Genomic DNA, 19,112 nt, shown 5'->3' with positions numbered 1-19,112 from the left:
TGGTTACTCTTTAGAATAATAAAAATAAAAATGAGGAAAAAGGAATAAAATTTAAATGCCTCCATCTCAATGTGAATGGGAAACTTTATGAAAACTAACGCATTCATAATGAAACTAAAAGTGAAACTAAGGCATAATCGCATTTGAGAAACCTATCAAAGTTTGGCTAGATTTCCCTATGGGAAAGAATGTTAAATGGAAAAGAGCAATGATTAGTCCTAAAGCCAATATCACAACACGGGAAACTTGGGTATACCCGCACTCACATTCATGTGATAGATGCTAATGGGAAATACATGGAAATATGGGGTTATTTTATTCTTCCCATTAAGGGGTTTGACATAGCATGGGAGTTCCAAGTTACTCCTCAAAACCTTGAAGAAATTATCTTGGGTGGCCTTTGGATAAATAGTTCTCTATACTCTATTGACCAATCAATGCAAACTATCACCTTATGACACCCAATGAGAACACTCACAATGCTTTTACGAGAAGAGGAACCGTTGCCAGAAATGAAACCTTTACCACCTAAACCTGTGGAACTCGAAACCTCTATAGCCTAAACCTCTGCCAATCAAAGCTTCAGCTTCTATAACAAAATTAGCTAAAAGCTTAATGGCACAATTCAAACTACTTGCCGATCCACTTTGGGAGTCACTACTAGAGGAAACTCTTCCAAATCATTACACATGCCTGAAGATCACTTAAATGTATGGTAACAAAAAAAAAACGAGAAATTTGTTATTTGGGATCACCCCAACTAGCCATTCTTCATTCATACATTTGAATCACACTAAAGAAGTTTATTAAGGCTATAATACTTGGTGCAAAAGCACATGTTTCATTAGTAGTAGCCAATCACATCAATGGGTAAGCTCATTGGCTTGCCATTCTTCTTTCAAATGGCCAATTACTATAGCAGCTTAGTGAGTAAACCCATATACTCGCCCACTGGTGGGAAGATGCAAGTGTGTATGTACCATAGCCTCCTCATCGACATCCTTCTAGGTATGTCTCGGGATGGGGGCTATGGTGGTGGATAAAATCTTGGTCAATGGTATGACCCATTGCTAGGATTCCCCTCGAAAAGGTGCAAACACAATAGATTGTCCTTAGTAGCACCCATTCCAACCTTGCTAGCAACAAACCTCTTCAACAATAATCTATCACCATAAAATTCCACAATTATCTCAAGAAGGCGAAGAACTTTTCAATTAACCTCGCAAGTCAAAAAGAATTCTCTCATGACAATTTTTACTTCAATAGTAGCTACATCAAGAGTCTGCTTGACTCACTTTAAGACACTTCATTATATCTCTATTTGAATGAGCACAAAATATATTTATACATAAAACGATAAAAAGCACATGGGATGAAGAATAAAAGAACAGGTCCACCTCAAGGTCATTTACAATAAAAATAGGGAAGGTAAAAAAGAAGAAGCCACGTTTGCATTGCTTCAATATATCAAATGAGGAACTGAGATTCCCTCTCTTGTTCTAATGATTTTGTTAACGTTCCTTCCGACCCCCTAACTCTTGTCCTCCGTTGCTAACAAGCCTTAGAATCACTATTAGCTTGAAGTAAACTTGCTTTGGGATTGGCAAAAGAAGAAAAGAAGAAGAAGAAGAAATTTTACAACCAGAAATCCGTACCCCATTTACTAACTTCATCATTCATCAACTAGAAGGAACAATGCCCATTAAACATTCATGCAACAACATCAACAAAACAACTTCTCAAATCTCCCCATAACAAAGTCTTCTACTTGATCACGAGAGGATGTGATTGACAATAAGAAGGGGAAATGTTAAGCAATTTTGGGGCTAACAAGAGCTGTCACTATAATTCTATATCAAATAATCAAAGACGAAGATACCAAAAACATGTATGATCAATCTATGAAGCAATAATGTCCAAAACTATAACATGGGAAGGTGCTTGGAAATGGTCGAATGGAGTATTTATGGCGATTCCCACTCTAAGAATATGTGGCAACAAGCTACAGTGGATTCCCTATGAATGCACTTCACACGTATTATAAGATTAAGCATTGTATAAGCAATAGGCCACTTATGAGCTTTGGGCACCCAATCAACCAGTGTGTGTGAAAACACTTAAACTATAGTTCAATCTGTGTAATCACTTAAACTATAATTTATGTGTGTAAAAACTCTTATGGCCTTGTATATAAATCATTTCTTCTCATAATGCAACATACTCTCCCACAGTCTTGCTCTTGCTAATCCTCTCTCTAATCTTCTTCTCTAATGCATGCTCTTTCTTATAATTTAAAACTACTTAAAAGTATAAAACAAGGGACCAATGGTCGAGGAACGAGTAATTTTAAGTGTAGCAAAACCTTTAGCGTTGAGCAATGCTACAAATTTGTTCTCACTATGGGAAACATACCAAAATTTGGGATGTAGCCAAAATTTTGAGGGTAACCAACTGAAATTCCCTTTTAGCATCCATAATTATGGAGATTTTGTGAATTGGAGGATGCATAGGCCTTGAATTCGGATGATTGTGTTTAAATGACTAAAAGGCCCAAATTCAAGGGTTATTTGTTTGAACATTAGTTGATGAGAAAAGGTGAAAAGGCCATAGATTTTCAAATGTTATGGATGACGTGTTTAGAGTGGTGTTCTAACGTCACATATGTTTTCCACATGAGCTATTGAGGTGGCATGAACTTGGAGAAAATGTATATGATGCTTTTTTGAGCTATAAAAGGATGTACTCCCATTCTATATGAGATTAATAATGCACTTATCATTTTAAGATTATTCCTTACTTATTAGCTCTTATCATTGTGTTTACAAATATGATGTATTTAGAGTGGTGTTCTAAAATCACATAGGTTGTCCACATAAGCTATTGAGGTGGCATGAACTTGGAGAAAACGTATATGATGCTATTTTGAGCTATAAAAGGATGTATTCCCTTGCTCACTCTATGTGAGATTAATAATGCAATTATCATTGAAGATTATTCCTTACTTATTATCTTATTATTGTGTTTATCAAATATCATGGATATGGCTCTTTGTTATTAGGTTATCATTGTGTTTATCGAATATCATGCATATGGCTCTTTGTTATTAGCTTATCATTGTGGTTATCAAATACCATGGATATGGCTCTTTGTTATGATCATGCCTAGCTAAATAGATAGATCTAACAAGTTTAATGATACAAAGCTAGTGATAATAAGGTTCACCTTCCTATTCATAAATCCTATCCTATCCTAGCTAGCCTAGTCTTTTGCATTAAGGAGATCTTCTCACACTCTACATATATGTCATTTACATGTAATCAACATGAGTTAGATTACATTGCTATGTGAATTTTCCTTAGAGGCATATTTAGGGATTTTACTACATAGTGTATAGGCAAAGTTTTTTCCTCCTATAGTTACAACTATTGATGTGAATTTAGATGATTTCTTTAGGGGAGGTGGATGGGATAAGTCTGGTTGTTTGCAGGGTCAAAGGTGCTTGATGATAGGATGTCTTGATGTAATTTTACGCTAGTCCTTAGAGTTGATGAATTCTTTAGGGGAAGTGGATGGGATAAGGCTGGTTATAAGGTCAAAGGTGCTTGATGTCAGGATGTCTTGATATAATTTTACACTAGTCCTTAGAGTTGATGATAAAGCTAAATGAGGAAGAAGTTGGAATAGATGCCTTATATATACAGTGCTATCAAAGTGAAGTTATTGTCGTATGTAAGCTTTATACATAAACTTTATTGATAGTGCACAACCACACTCTTGTTCAATGTATTGATAGTGCCAAAAGACTCTAAGAAATGGATGCATATTTCTAGCTACCACCTGAATATTCTTCTTAAGAGGATGGGCACAAGATATGCCATAGAAAATGGCACAGAGATAAGTTTGATTTATATGCTTGGTTTACATGGTGAGTGCGATAAGCCATGCCGATAGCCATGCTGCATACACGAGAATTTAATATGACACTTCTAATGAAGAGATAGTATGGGGACATGAAGATCATGAGTACAAATAGCCATACCTCTTCAAGGGTGGAAGATTAGAGAGATGGTGATTCTTATTTCTCTACTAGCACAAAGGAAGGTAAACGGAAGGTCTGGCAACCTCTTTTGAAAAGAAGAAGAAGAAGAAGAAGATGGTGAAATGCTTCTATTGCACAACCAACTCGATCACATGCATGCTAAATGCAAGAAAGAGGCAGATGAGAAGAATAGCCTTTGAAGCCATCAAAGAAGGAACCAATTAATAGTGTTGAAGTGGAGTTGGATCTCTTTGTAGCAAATGAAGAAATTTGTGTAAAAAGGCAGAGTATTCTATAATAACCTCTATAATAACCGACTGCTCGAGTGTAAGATTCCTCCCAAGCCCCTCAAGATGTCCAGTTTCTTCCCCTATAATCAATCCCCTTTTCAGAATAATAAAAGATCTTGTTTCTACCTGTTTTGGCCTAGAGAGAGAAAATATTCTAGAGAGAGATAATTCAGTTTTTAGATATCTTTGGATGGAAAAATATCCCTTCTTATTAAAATAAATTTCCCCAAAACAGAAGTTTAAAAAAAATTCCTAAGGTGCATTAGAAATAAATTATAATATGCACAAAAGACCTTAGCCTAAGGGTCCTTGTTTTCAGAAAATTTTGGATTAAGGTCCAAACAAAGGTTTGACAGGCCAATGAGATTAATCCAAATGTAGGGAGGAGATAAATTGAAGAATAAAAGAAACCCCCCCAAAAAATGAGTAAATGCTCACATAAGATGAAGAGTGGACTAAGGACCAAAGAAAAGAATTAAAAACTGAATTTTGACACCTCAGTGTGGAGATCTCCCCTCATGAAGAAGGCACCTTTTTCTCATCATTAACCCCAATTTTTAATCAATAAAATGGGATATTTTCATCTCTCCTCTCTCCTATTTCAAATCTAGATCCAAAAAGTAAGCTGAACTGACCCAAAAATGGTCAAAATTTGACCAAACTGATCTGGAAAATTCTAGAATCAGTTTGCTTGGTTAGAGGCTCACTTTTTCCTATAAATAGAAGCCTCCCCCTTTTGTAAAAGCTTAATGGTGTTTATACACTGTTACTCTACTCTTGTCCTGAGCCATCTACATTGAATTTTTTAATAATTCAATTATTTTTGGCCTAATTCTCTCCAAAGTGAATTGGTGACCACTATTGCTTCAAACAAGAGTAGAACCCTCAATCCCTCAAGCCAAAGGAGAGCTTACAAGCTCCATGTAAGCTAATTTTCTTACTTTGTTACGAATTTTAATGAAAAATCTATGGTTTTCTTGATTTTTATGTTTTACAAATGATTAAATTAAATTCAAATGCTATGCCTTTGATGAAAAGGCCACCCGCTTCTCTTCTTTACATTCCAACCTTTCTTAATCTTAGAAAGATTAACTAAGTGATTAATTAAACTCTTATTGTTTACTCTCTCTTGAATTTAGAAAATTGTGTAGATTAGAGTTCTATAATTCTAAATTGGGTTAATTAAATTAAGTGAAGAAAGATAAAAATGAGAAATGGTCAGCCATACAAAGGAAGTTATGGCAAAATTTTTCAGAATTTTGTGAAAAAGAAAGTTTGTTTTTATGTTATTCCAAAAGAGTAATTCCCACCATTTTTGCATCAAAAAGAAATATTCTAATTACTCCATGTACATATTCACCTATGAATATGCATGGATATCACTGATATTAATTATTAAATTTGATTTCTATGCATAGAAAGATGCATAAAAGATTTTTTTATTACAAAAGTGTTATTCTTATTAAATTTGATTTTTATGCATAGAAAGATGCATAAAGGAATTTTTCTTATTATAAAAGTGTTATTCTTATTAAATTTGATTTCTATGCATAGGAAGATGCATAAAGGAATTTTTTTTATTACAAAAGTGTTATTTTTAGTAAATTTGATTTATATGCATAAAGAAAAATTTTTAATTATAAAAGTGCTATTCTTTTTAAATTTGATTTCTATGCATAGAAAGATGCATAAAGGAAATTTTTTTATTACAAAAGTGTTATTCTTAAAAAATTTGATTTTTATGCATAGAAAGATGCATAAAGAAATTTTTTTATTATAAAAGCGTTATTCTTATAAAAATTGATTTTTATGCATAGAAAGATACATAAAGAAATTCTTTTTATTTTAAAAGTGTTATTCCTATTAAATTTGATTTTATGCATAAATAGATGCATAAAAGTATGTTTTTTATATAAAAGTGTTATTTCCATTGAAGTTGATTTTTATGCATAAATAGATGCATAAAGAATTTTTTTATCAAAATTAGAATTCTCTTAAATTAGATGTTTAAATTCTATGAGTATTTGATAAATGAATAATTAAATACTCTAAGAGAGAAATTTCTATCATTGTAAAAAGAAAATTCAAAAAATCTATCCAGATCGAAATATTCAGATAAATGATTAATTTATTCCTCATTGGAATTCGTAATAAATTTAGAAATCAGTTAAGTGAATATTCAAAGAAAGAAATTCAGTAAAATAGTAACTGAATTATCAAACCTTTTCGACAAAGATAGTTCAGGAAAAATCTTATCCGACTCGAACCTTGAATCAAACTATGACCAAGACCAAACTCTTTTGTTAGTTTCGAGGAAAGAAGGTGTGACCAGTTTAGAAATATACACTCAAAACTCCCGCCAAATCTAAAACTAAGTTTGAGACCCTTCGAATTGATCTGTGGATATAGAATTCGAGGAATTCTGGTATGAAATTCAGAATTTCAATCAAGAAGTTTTTGGGATACTGATTCAAGAAATACTCCTTGTATTAAAAAGAAAATCAAACTGAAAACTTGCATAGAAACCCTATTTTCTTAAAGGACTGTCTTACGCCAGAATGCTGGAGGGAGCATTTGGTATATGTTTTTCTAAGGGAAGTTCGGTTGCAACAACTGGCGGGGAGTGTTCAAAGGATAGATCACGCGGCAAAGCCTGCCCAGGTCTTGACCAGCCTTGGTATGGTTGAAAAATAGTGCGCTTTTAGTACGATGGGCGAGGGTCGACGAAGCGGTCCCTGAGTGAAGTGCCAGGACACCTAAGGAGGATCCTGGAGGGTTCTGACTAGGAGATGCACGGGCTCGTGATGCCTATGACACCCATGCGTATGTCGTGGAAGATATATATGATGGACGAAATGATTATTGTAATCTATTACTGGATCTCGTTTTGCTGACGACCAGTTTGTCTCAAAACGGAGAGTCCAGAGTGATATTGTTTTTTGAGAAACAAGGGACTGGATGGAATTTTTGAGTTATGACATCGGTAACCAATAACTGTTTGTCAATGGATTATTTTATTCTAATAAGGAAGAATGATGTCAAATGCCTAGCAAAAGGCACAAGAACTATTCCTTTATGTCTAGTAATGGTGGTACTAAAAAAAATTCATACATAATGGTCGTACTAAAAAGTTTACATACACAACGGTGATACTAAAAAAGATGTTGAAAGTTATCTACGTACTCTTCTATGTTCTCCATTGCGGCCATGACCCGAGGGTTCGCTTTCACCAAGCTATTGTAGTCATCTTGATTGATAGTGACAATTTCATTGCAAAAAAAAGGTGAAATAATATGTATAAATTGATTTCTTGAGTTGATTCTTCTGTGGCCGATTCATGGACTATGGCATGAGAGATTTGGGCATTTTGAGCTATATGGTGTGAGATTTTGGCATTGAAGCTATGCGGCCTTGAAAGAGATGGAGTCTCTGGAATTGTGGTGTGTTTCAAAGATTTCAGATGCATAACGTGAAGATGGACAAGCAGCATAAAATAGCCCTTTCCGTGAGAACAATAAACAGAGCCAAGTCTCCTCTAGACCTCATCTTTATGGAGATGCCTATACGACTGTGAACTATGTGGTTCTTGCTTTTTTTTAAAAAAATCGATCACAATAAATTTAGTTAGAAGATGTGGGTGTATTTTCTTTGGGATAAGGTAGTTTTTTAAAATCATTTCATAAGTTGGTGGTGGAGTATGAGATATGAGAGAAGCTGAATTCCAGAAAGAGCTTGCCATTACCCAAATTTGTATCAAATTAGTAGCCACAGAGAGCGATAAACCCACAAGCTTCTGAAAGCTTGTGGGTTTGAGACTTCTTCTACAAGAAGAGCCATAAACAAAGCCTTGACTAAATCTAAAACAAAGCCTTGACTAAATCTGAAAGAGAAGCCAAGAGAATTATGAAAAGGACAAAGTTCGTCTTGCTCTACAAGTCAGAAACAAAGCCTTGAGTAAATCTGAAAAGAAGCCAAGAGAATTATGGTGGAAAACACAAAGGCAAAAAACCTTAGGTAGGTTCTTGAGCATTTCAAAGCTTAAAACATGGAAGACCATTTTGTACCAGTTTAAAAAGGAAAATGAGAACCCCAGATGGACTTGAACATGTTATGATGGACTCCAGCTAAAATTAAATTCAGCAAGGCATAGTGAAGATCCAAAACCTATAATCGGAAAGGATCTAGCTCTTGAAGAGGGGAAAGACCTCATTGATTTTCTCACTGAGTTCCATGACAAGTGTACCTCCAAGGACTATACATACTATTCTAATTATGGAAGGAGCAAAGTCTTCGAGGCAAAGGACATACGATATGAACTCCAAGTATTAAAAAATGGATAAAGAGGAAATCAACAGGCTCGTAGAAGCATGATTTATCTATGAACAGAGCGGATTTCACCCATTGTGATAGTGCCTAAGAAGAACAAAAAAGTTTAAGTCTATGTTTATCTCAAAAAGGTAAATGTACCAACAACTATTAAGTATCAGTATCCTTTTCCATCCATAGAGCATGTGCTCTAGCAAGTTGTAGGTAAGAAAGCTTATAATTTCCTTGATAGACCTAAAAGACTAGCACAAACAGTATTTTTCATAAAGTAGGGCACTTATGTATACAAAGTTATGTCATTAGGCTTATCCAATACCTTGGAACTTTTCAAAGACTAATACATACATCTTCTAAGGAGTATCGATGGAAATTCCTTGAGGTTTTCAACATTGTGGCTAGCCTCGGTGTCAACCCAAGCTAGTCATGTAGCTAGGTGGCCTTTCTGAGGGAACTCTAGCTCAAGCTAAGCGCGTTCCTCCATTGTTTCTTGTTCGATGGTATGAGGGGTGGGTGTCTTGAGACGAGGTCCACGTCTCTCCCAAGGCAAAAAATTATGGCGAGCCCCAATGTCAACCAAGGCTAGCCACGTAGCTAGGTGGTCTTTCTAGAGGGAACTCTAGCTCAAGGCAAGCACATTCCACCATTGTTTCTCTTTCGATCGAATCATGGAGGTTGGCTATGTGAGCGCTTGGGGTCTATGGCCTCTTTGGTTCTTCTTTTGTTGATCGTTCACCTCAAGGCGTGCCCTCCATTTTTCGTTGCCAACCTCTCATTTCTCCTCTTTTTTCTTATGGATTTGGAGATGTCCATAGTAGTGCTTTTCTCTTATAGATTTGAAAGAGCATGTCATGGGTGAGAAGTCCATAGTAGTGCTTCAACCACCCTTGAAATATCCTTCCATCTCAACCCGATCCAGGGTCTCTTTCTTTACTGCAGCTTGAGGGGCAATTTTTATGACTCAATAGGACCTTGGCCTCTGTACTTGAGTTTTCTTTTGGTGTTCTTGTCATTGTACATAAGCATCATGTCTCTTATCTCCATGCGCTTTTCCTGGAGTTAATCGTCAAACCACTGTTTGCTCACTTCTTCACAAAGATCCTCGCTTGAGGTGGATCCGACAGTCTACCCTTCTTAACAAGGGAGAACTCTGTTGAATGCTAGAGTGATGAAGGCTTGGTGGGTTTGAGGAAGTGTGCTTTAATATGCTACAATCAAATTGTATTGTCATTTTCAACAATTAGTCCAGATCGAGTTCGCATCAAAGGTCTTTAGTGCTCCTAAAGTAGGTCTGAAACTAATTTTAATCAAATGTTTGACTCACATTTATAAGCTCACATCTATAGGATCATGTCTCGAGGCTCAAGTCTATAGGCTCTGGTCGTCTCGAGACTCAAGTCTATAGGATTACGTCATGAGGCTCAAGTCTATAGGCTCACATTTGCAAGATCATGTCTGCGACTCACAACTGTTTGCTGGGACTAAGAAGGCTTGGTGGGTTTGAGGAAGTGGGCTTTGATGTGCTACAGTCGACTATATTGCCGTTCCCAACAATTAGTCCAAATCAAGTTCGCATCAAATGTCTTTAGTGCTCCTAAAGTAGATATAAAACTGATTTCAAACACGTTTGTTTTTTTCAAGTTATGAAAATCTCTTCTTTTTTTTGCTAGGCTCACATCTCTAGGTTCACATCTGCAAGTGTCTCATTTACATCTACAAGCTCACATCTGTAGGATCACGACTCGAAGCTCACATCTATAAGATCACGTCTACAAGCTCATGCCTGTAGACTCACATGTCTAGGCTCACATCACATGATCACACCAAAACCTGGGTCAGAATGATCTTCTCTAATCAAGAGGTGTAGAGACAAAAGCCTCTTGAAATTGTAGTAAAACAAAAGAAGATGCATTCATGGCTTTTTGGAGTCAACTTAAATTTTGGAGCATCTCACACATGTACCAAAGATGTAAACATCAATGGTTACCTTCTTCTATGGAGCATAAATCACTTAATTTCTTTATGACTCCACTATGCCATCCTTTAGACACTCCAAAGCCCAAGACACTTCTTTAAGAAAACTTAGTTGAATCTTCCTAGTGTAGTTATAAATGCAAGAAATAAGAAGAAATTTCTAGAGTAATTTATAAAATATAGTGTGTACAAATAAACATGAGCCCTTGTTGAGGACTTGGCTTTGGGGGGGAGGATTGGCAGTGTTGCTTGCATGCCATACATGGTTCACAAATATCTAGAAATCACCAAAAGTGTCATATATTTGTATAAGATTATGAAAGTTCATGCAAGATCATCAATTCTTAGATCAGCCTTCGTAAATGTCAATAGGTCATACATGTGCTGCATCAAATGGATGATTGTTGGAGATGAAGCCTAATTACTCATGCCATGCTATGCATAGTATGGACTAGATACTACGACATCCCCACTAATGTCATCAATGCCCAATAGTGGGTGTAGGACTCTGTATCAAGATATGCTCTCACACACACACACACACACACACAAAATAGCATATATTCACACAAAGCCCTTCGTACTGAGTTTCTGTCAAACCTCCAAAGATGCAAGGAAGACTCCGCCATAATGAAGCCTAGTACTAAGGGAAGTAGCAAATAGAAAGAATTAATATAGCAAATAAGTAATTGATATGAAAAATGCACCACTAAAGATGGAAAGAATTAGCACAATATCAACTAGCTGCAACTCGGACAAAAACTTCACAATGCGAAATCTACATGTCCACTAATACGACTGAATTATATACCTAGATGAATCCAAGAACATGCCCAAGTTCACCTTTTAGGAACGTGCATGTTATATACTCATGGTAGTCAACCCACAAGACTATATAACTATCAACTCCATTATGCATGGAATGGACTAGATACTACGACATCCCCACTAATGTCATCAATGCCCAATAGTGGGTGTAGAACTTTGTATCAAGATATGCTCTCACACACACACACACACACACACACACACACACACACACATAAGAGCATATATTCACACAAAGCCCTTCGTACTGAGTTTCTATCAAACCTCCAGAGATGAAGGGCAGACTCAGCCATAATGAAGCCTAACACTAAGGGAAGTAGCAAATAGAAAGAATTAGTATAGCAAATAAGTAGTTGATAGGGCAAATGCACCGCTAAAGAAAGAAAGAATTAGCACAATATCAACTGGCCGCAACTCGGACGAAAACTTCACAATGTGAAATCTGCATGTCCGCTAATATGGCTGAATTATATACCTAGATGAATCTAGGAACATGCCCAAATTCACCTTTTAGGAACGTGCATGTTATATACTCATGGTAGTCAACACACAAGACTATATAACCATTTATAGACCGTCTAACCTCAACTGTTCAAACGCAGGTACTGGACATCCCAGCCACTCAATCATGGCTGCTAGTCATGATGGGCCCTGCAAACACGAGCTAAATTTGAACCTAGATATCCCATCCTGAGTTTGGAGCATCTCAACTCGGCTAACTTGCAAGGCTATGTATTGCAGCCTTAAACTCAATGGCCTACTTTCAAAAGCAGGAGTCCACGACCATCACCAAAGGCCTGAGTTGATTTTACAATCAAGTTTCTATATTTACAATACCTGCACCCGACCAACAGGTGTCGAAGTTAACATTGGTATAGGAAAAGAGTATTGGTTCACATATATCAGTCAAAATAATCTGCACATTCTATGATGCCTCCCAGCTAGAGAGGCTCCTTTATACTAGCTAGCTCCATAAGATCAGTCAGATTATGACATGCAATTCTGAGAAAGCCTCCCAGCCCAATGGCTCCAAGATACTATTCTCATGTGATGCAGTCACAAGCAGTCGTTACTGACCTTTAAATTAGTTTTAACCTACAGAACACACCGTAGAATGCATTCTGTAGCAGTCCATGTTTGCAGCCATCAACTATTTGTGCTCAATCCTTCTTTTGCAATCAAGTTGATTCCACGAACCCAAAGCTCTGCTGTAAAACTAGCAGTAGCATCAAAATGGACCTCCTTCCCACTTGCTGTCACAACTCTAAATGTGTAGATTCCCACTTTCCCAACATCACGATTCTTCCTGTTTTCCTGAAACTCCAGGCTTGATCCCACACTTGCTTCCTTGCAAAGTATGTTGCGCTTCTTTGAGTCACCCCATGAAAGAACTCCAGATTTCAGAGTCTTGACAAACTTCATGTGTGGTGCCCCCTTCCCTCGTTTTGTGTGTTTAGAAAGCTGGCCCCCTGTTAGTACAACTTTCCTTGCAATGTGATCTATAATAACTTCTTCAACCACCTTCTTGGATGCATTTTTTGTTGCAAGTGACAAGGCTGTTTCACCCCTGGAGTTAGCAAAGTAGCAATCAGCCCCTTGAGCGAGAAGAAATTTGCATGCATCTGCATGGCCCTCTTTTACACAAAGCATCAATGGAGTATACCCTTCCCCATCCAAAGAATTGATGGAATGCCCATGCTTCAGCAGGTGTGCCAACACCTCGGAATTCCCTCTTCTTGCTGCAAAATGAATGGGTTTAAAGTCAGCTCCTTTTAGAACACCTGCAAGGATTGCATCAAACAGAACTTTTTCACATTGCTCCTTATTTCCACTCCCTTCAGCAAGAGTTATTGCTGTATCTCCCTTCACATTTTTCAAGCCAATGTGAGCTCCAGCAAAAACCATCACTTTGAAGACCTCAATATGCCCTTCTTGAGCCGCAATCATAACAGCTGAGAGTCCAAATTTGTCCTGCTGATTCACATCCACATCTTTTTTCTCAATTAGTTTTTTAATAACTTCTGCATTTCCATGGTGAGCAACAAAGTGAAGAGGTGAAAACGCTTGCAAGTCACTAGAGTATAGCTTTTGTCCTGAAAGAATTGAATCACAAACTGTCTGATAGACAAAAAAGCCTTGGTTAGTACCCTCTGCAATATCAACTACACTTTGTCTGGCTTTGTTAACTGCACCAAAATCTGCTCCTGCAAGCAGCAATTCATGAAAGCATTCTTTGTGGCCATATACTGCACACAGCATGAGGGCAGTTTCACCACTCTTGGTCTGTGCATTCAAGTCACAATTGTGTGAAATCAATGCTTTTAAGATGGGCAAAAATCCCTTCTTGGCTGCCAAGTGTATTGGGCGAAACTCTGCACCATCATTTGTGCATATGCAGTACTCCACATTTGCTCCCGTTTTCAAAAGTAACTGAGCTGCTTCATCATTGCCACACAGAACTGCATGGCACAAAAGGGATCTACCCTGTAGCTCGCTGTTCGCAGACACATACTCAAGAAGCATGCGTAGGATTGTGCCTTTTGATTCCCAATACTCAATGGCACACCACACTGCGTCATAGGGTTCTGCCATTCCAGCACCCACTCGCAGAACCTCTTCCGAAGTTGAATCCCAAGACCATGCTCCTAGTCTAACCTTGCAATCTGTTTTAGCTCCTGCCTGCAAAACCAATAAACCCAATCACGAGTCGAACCATTTCTGCTAGATTCCATCTCCATGACACATGTGAATGATTCAGTACAAAAAGACCTTTCACACTTACTTTTAACAAATACTTTACCACAGCAGCTTGCCTGCTGACTATGGCAGCAATCAGAGCGGTACAGTTAACATTGGAATGTAGAGAAGGCTTCAGCGAACGCAGGAGCACTCTATGCCATGAGTTCACATCCGCACCATTCTGCAAAATTGCGACTAAGCATGAGAGAGAATAACAAACACATGTATGATCAAACTAATTACACTAAGTGTAACTTGTGTTGAAAACTTGCAAGAAACTTGGCTTCACAAGAATTGATGCATGCCTTTATCAAGAGCTCCAAAATATCAAGAAACCCTCGGCTGCTTGCATGCATCAAGGCACTTGTCAAAATCTCTGGCCTTGCCATCTCCCACTTAATCAACAGCTCTGCTGTGTTAGCTTGACCAGCAAGGCATGCCTCCAAGAAAGCCTCCTCACAAGCAGGTTGATATGCTCCAGCTTTTAGCAAGATGCTTAAGACATCATGATGGCCCTCTCTGGCAGCTGCAGTTGTTGCATAGCCTCTAAAAATCCTTTGGTTGACATCTGCACCAGCTGCCTGCCCTTTCAAATTAAGAACGTGTTATATTTTGGCAAAAGGCACAACACTCAACAGAAAGCATGACACAGCTAGTATTCCAAGTAGACACAAAATGATAACTGAAAATATGTGAAAAGATAAAGAGTCACAAAGGCCCTATGGGAGCTTTGAATCACTGGATCAGAAAATGGCAAAGATATATTCATGACAACTCTCTTGATGGACTATATGCCGCTAAGGACAGGCTTAACATGGCAGTGACTGACACCCCAATAGTGATAGCAGATAGTAGTCACCAGCTGGCTTAGCTAATGCCAAGCAGATGATGCAAACACAGCAAGGACAAGCTAATCGCTTTAGACAGAGATACATGTACATGTCAGCTAATGCAGCTCACTCTTTTTTACAGGATCAGCTACATGAATCCCCTCTTACGGGTGTTCACTTGGAGATCATTTTCAACCCCGTGGTGTTGCTTGCTCACATATTTGGACAGTCAACTCTTATTGGATATCTCTTCGATAAAAGGAAAAGTCTTCGATACTGAAAGTACCATTTCAGTTAATCCCCCCCCCACCCCCCCAACTGCCCGCCCCTCTCTCTCTTTTTCAATTTTACTCTGGTCATGATTCACTCCAAATAGATCAAAATTAAAGCTCGAATGATGCATGAAGCCATGGTTTGTTATGATTTATGTTGGGCACTGACCTTTGGGGCTTGTTCTGAAGTTTTTAATGGTCTCTCAGATTGTATTAAGACATGTTGGGTACTGATCTCATAGTGAGCTCCATGTTCTGACTTGTAAATGTCCATTCTCTAATTAATATACCTCTATACATATCTCCCCCCCCCCCCCCAAAAAAAAAAAAAAAAACTAGCTACCTATGCTATGAACTTGTGTCAATGAAAAAGGTAGTACAGGTAGCCATGCAGCTAATACAAGATGCCAATATGTACACTAGAGTGGGAGGAATGCATGCCTCACCCAATCATAGTACCATCCTCTTCCATAACAAGGCTAGTACCATCCCCTTCCATAACAAGGCACAGAGACATGATGATATCCCCTCCTGCAGTGAGGCCTCTCCATGGCGCTGGAGTATGTCTTAGATCTGCAGCTGAAGGGTGGAAGGTTTGGGTCCCTAGGAGCGGGGTGCCTGGCTCTCAAAAGGAAAGGGGTCGTGTTCTCTCTCTCTAAAGACTCCACAGGTGCATAGGGTCCCGCGATCGGGTATGTAGACCACGACCTCTGTGATCCCCATGTCCATGGGGAGCCTGAGTGACATCCTCTGTCATAGGCAGATACAATATGAAGAAGTAATGAGAGAGAGAGAGAGAGAGAGAGAGAGAGAGAGAGAGAGAGAGAGCTTGCATGTAAAGAGCAATCACTTAGGTCTCACATAAACACAAGTTGATCACAAAAACTGCAATCCACTGCTCACAATGACACTCAAAGAGCTGACAATGCAAGTGGATTGACCAAGGCAGATAAGGCTTCAACGAGTGCAAAGATGGCAATGAGCAACCCATCCTTCATGGCAAAAAGGTTAAATGCATACAAAACACAACCACTAAGTCCTTAACCTCTATTGATGAAAGGACATGCATTCAAATCGTGATATACCCTGCTGCTTGTTTTTAAGCGTCACAACCCCATAGCCAAACCACCATTGCACAATGCTCACAAAGCAATCTTTCTCTGTCAGTCCTTTCCTCTACTTTCTTCTCCAAACCATGCTATCATTCCTACTTTCTCCTATACTACTTTAAACTCTTCTTGTACCCTATAAGAGTTAGAATGTTATTTGTCAACTTCTCTAGTCCATTCAAGTACCTTACGCCTACTTCGTTATAATGATTTCCTATTCCCAGCACCACTTGCTGACATGGAGGACAAAAACCCTTGGACAAGATGAAGTGGTCCTCTTACCATTTGAAAGCAGCAAGAGGAACAGAGGGAGGCCGTGAAACTGCACAGCATGACACACAAAAAAGTGTTTCCTTCCGTGCATAATATAAAGACAGATGGGAAGAAAGTAGATGAACAGCCTAGAGCTTCAGCAAGATGAGAATGCAGCAGCTTACCAGAAGCTTTTTGACAATATCAACATGGCCCGAGTGAGCAGCAGCAAATAGGGGAGCGACATCTGTTTTAAACAGAACGTACTCAATTTTCAGCTCATCCGGAGCTTCCTCACACTGCTCAGTCACTAATTGTCTCATGCGAAGATTCACAGTCCCCTTGTAATTGACATCCACCATTGCATTCGCGAGGAGGTTGTGAACAATTGTTTCATCTCCTTCAAGAGAAGCATCGATTAAGCTTTGAGAGAGCACATGCTCATTATTTTCTGTTTGATAAAGCTGCTTCATGGTGGACTAATCAGAAGTTAATCACTCATCAAACTATTCTCCGTGATCTGCTCTTGTGTTTTTATGCAGCTGACGCCTTCCTCTCAAAGTCTATGATGGCTGACTCATGTAATGTATCACCAAAGTAGAATGATGCAAGCCCTGGTGCACAGAACAATAGTATTGGTAATCCCTAGATAGCAGTAGCATTGAATCTTTCTGCATTGAAAGACAAAACTGCTTATAAATGCATTAACAGTCACGAAAACTTCTTGAACTGCAAGCAAACCTACAAAAGTGGTACTCGGGTGTGTGCGAGAGTGTCTCTGCAAAAAAAAAAAAAGGGTCTATGCCTTCGGTAAGGGTTAGGATTAGGGTGAGAATGTAGGTTGTCTGGTTATTAGGGTTATTAAATAACATAAGGCTTCAGGGTACTTAGGTTAGGGTTTAAATTCTTCCTATCAGTTTGGTTAGGGTTAGAATTAGGGCCTCCAGATAGAGTTTGACTGGGGGTAGGAGTTATGAGGGCTAGATGTTCTACAGTTATGGTAAGAGTTCGATTAGGGTTAACGTTTCTGTTCAGAAAAAAAGCTAGCATGCAGAAAAACCTTGGGAAAAGAACAGCTGGAAGGAAAAGCTGTGGACATACCTGGAAAAAAGAAGAGGAGGATTAGTACTTGGGGAAGGGATGCAGGCAGCACTTTGAAGCAGGCAATGATAATGATGGTGATGATGATGATATTGCTGCTTTTTACTTTTCTGCTGAAGGAAGAAGAAGAAGAAGAAGAAGAAGAAGAAGAAAAAGGCTGAAGAGGAAGAAGATGCCCTTTCTCTATTTCTTTTCTTTCTCTTTTGTCCTCTGTGTTGTGCCTGTGAGACAAGTTGCAGAGGGGGCCGTGCAGCCGGTGTGCAGAGGACACCATGGCTTTCCTGGATTTGGCCTGGTGCTCCATACAAAAGGTGTTCTTGTTTGTCGGTACCTCTAGAGAGGGAGAAAAATACACCCCCCCTTAAGGCTACAAAGTTACATGCAACCCTACCTACAAAACCTATGTTTGCCTTGCCTTGCCCTTGGCCGGCCATATCTCTCTCAAGCCTCTACCACCCCACAACAAAACCCTACCTACAAAACCTATGTTTGCCCTTGGCCGGCCATATCTCTCTCAAGCCTCTACCACCCTAAGGGTGGATTCACACGAGGGTCGCGGCCAAGTCGACATATGATTACGTTGCATTGGCTTGCCAGACAATTTCGCACAAAGCACTCTGTTCTGGGAAAAAAAAGGGAGCTCATTACATTGTTGAGTATAGAGGAGCCAAAAGCAAGTGAGTAGCTACCTTAAGGAACTCTCGACAAGATGGCTGGAAGGTTGGCCATGAGCTAGCACTCCACATCAGATTTCACATGAAGCGTCTACTTCAAGGGGTCCACCTCAACATCGCATTTTGGCCTCCACCCTCATTTTGAAGCATGGATGGTCTTTTTATATGCTTTGTACATGTGTAAATATTCATGTTTCATTGACATGACTAGTAATTTTTATATACTTTTATAATGAAAGTAAGCAAAGGAGTTGTTTCATGAGCATGCCCCTTCTCCTTTCAAGAGAAAGAATCAAGGTGTTTACAATAAGGATGTCGACTTACTAACTAGCCCCCATGTTGTGTGAGAGACCTTTTCTTTCAAGAAGTCACCTAGTCTGGTAGCTTTAGTTTTGTAAAGTTGAATAAGTGCATGTACCTACCTAGTTGCCACCACCCATGGGAATGTGGAGCTAGATCCACCTTCTTCATCCATTTGTTGTTGGAAGAGCCTTGTGCATGTTGTAAGTGGTTGTAAATGGATGCCAATGCGTGTGAATCAAGTCTTATAGTAAAATTATTTGGCACCTTATAAAATACCTACCAAATATTTTATGTCTCCCCCACTCCTTAAGTGAACTCTCTCCATAATCTTGCCTGGGTTTATAAGCAGTTGCCACCTTTGGGAAAATGTGGAATGTA

General features: G+C 38.6%; 1 protein-coding gene across 7 annotated transcripts; it reads right to left on the bottom strand.

Moving 5' to 3' along the window:
* Positions 1 to 12,170: 12,170 nt before the first annotated feature.
* Positions 12,171 to 18,149, bottom strand: LOC147627119 (uncharacterized). 7 transcript variants are annotated; one of them, XM_086815706.1, is made up of 6 exons: positions 17,758 to 18,149; positions 16,842 to 17,270; positions 16,687 to 16,726; positions 14,499 to 14,774; positions 14,237 to 14,374; positions 12,171 to 14,133 (listed from the first exon to the last, which is right to left on the bottom strand). In XM_086815706.1, exons 2-6 carry the CDS (start codon positions 16,901 to 16,903, stop codon positions 12,601 to 12,603), a joined length of 2,049 nt encoding a protein of 682 aa, XP_086671832.1. In that variant the 5' UTR covers positions 16,904 to 17,270; positions 17,758 to 18,149; the 3' UTR covers positions 12,171 to 12,600. The 7 variants fall into 7 exon arrangements, with proteins under 7 accessions (XP_086671832.1, XP_086671825.1, XP_086671826.1 ...); XM_086815699.1 differs by having other exon boundaries at positions 14,499 to 14,779; positions 17,758 to 18,146; XM_086815700.1 differs by lacking the exon at positions 17,758 to 18,149 and adding an exon at positions 17,402 to 17,650 and having other exon boundaries at positions 14,499 to 14,779.
* Positions 18,150 to 19,112: the final 963 nt, after the last annotated feature.

Source organism: Cibotium barometz, chromosome 21 (assembly GCF_041138505.1).
Source record: "Cibotium barometz isolate CiBa-2024 chromosome 21, ASM4113850v1, whole genome shotgun sequence".
NCBI classification, from domain to species: Eukaryota; Viridiplantae; Streptophyta; class Polypodiopsida; order Cyatheales; family Cibotiaceae; genus Cibotium; species Cibotium barometz.
Note: the sequence above shows the minus strand (reverse complement) of the source record. Positions and strands in the feature narration are given on the sequence as shown.

What these genes read in the sequence shown, in the direction of transcription:
- LOC147627119 (XM_086815699.1), bottom strand. Translation starts at nt 17,129, where the DNA reads ATGAAGCAGCTTTATCAAACAGAAAATAATGAGCATGTGCTCTCTCAA. An exon ending in ATATTGTCAAAAAGCTTCTG is followed by an intron (nt 16,727 to 16,841) that starts GTAAGCTGCTGC and finishes CATGCTGTGCAG; the next exon opens with TTTCACGGCCTCCCTCTGTT. An exon ending in TTTTGGAGCTCTTGATAAAG is followed by an intron (nt 14,375 to 14,498) that starts GCATGCATCAAT and finishes GCAATTTTGCAG; the next exon opens with AATGGTGCGGATGTGAACTC.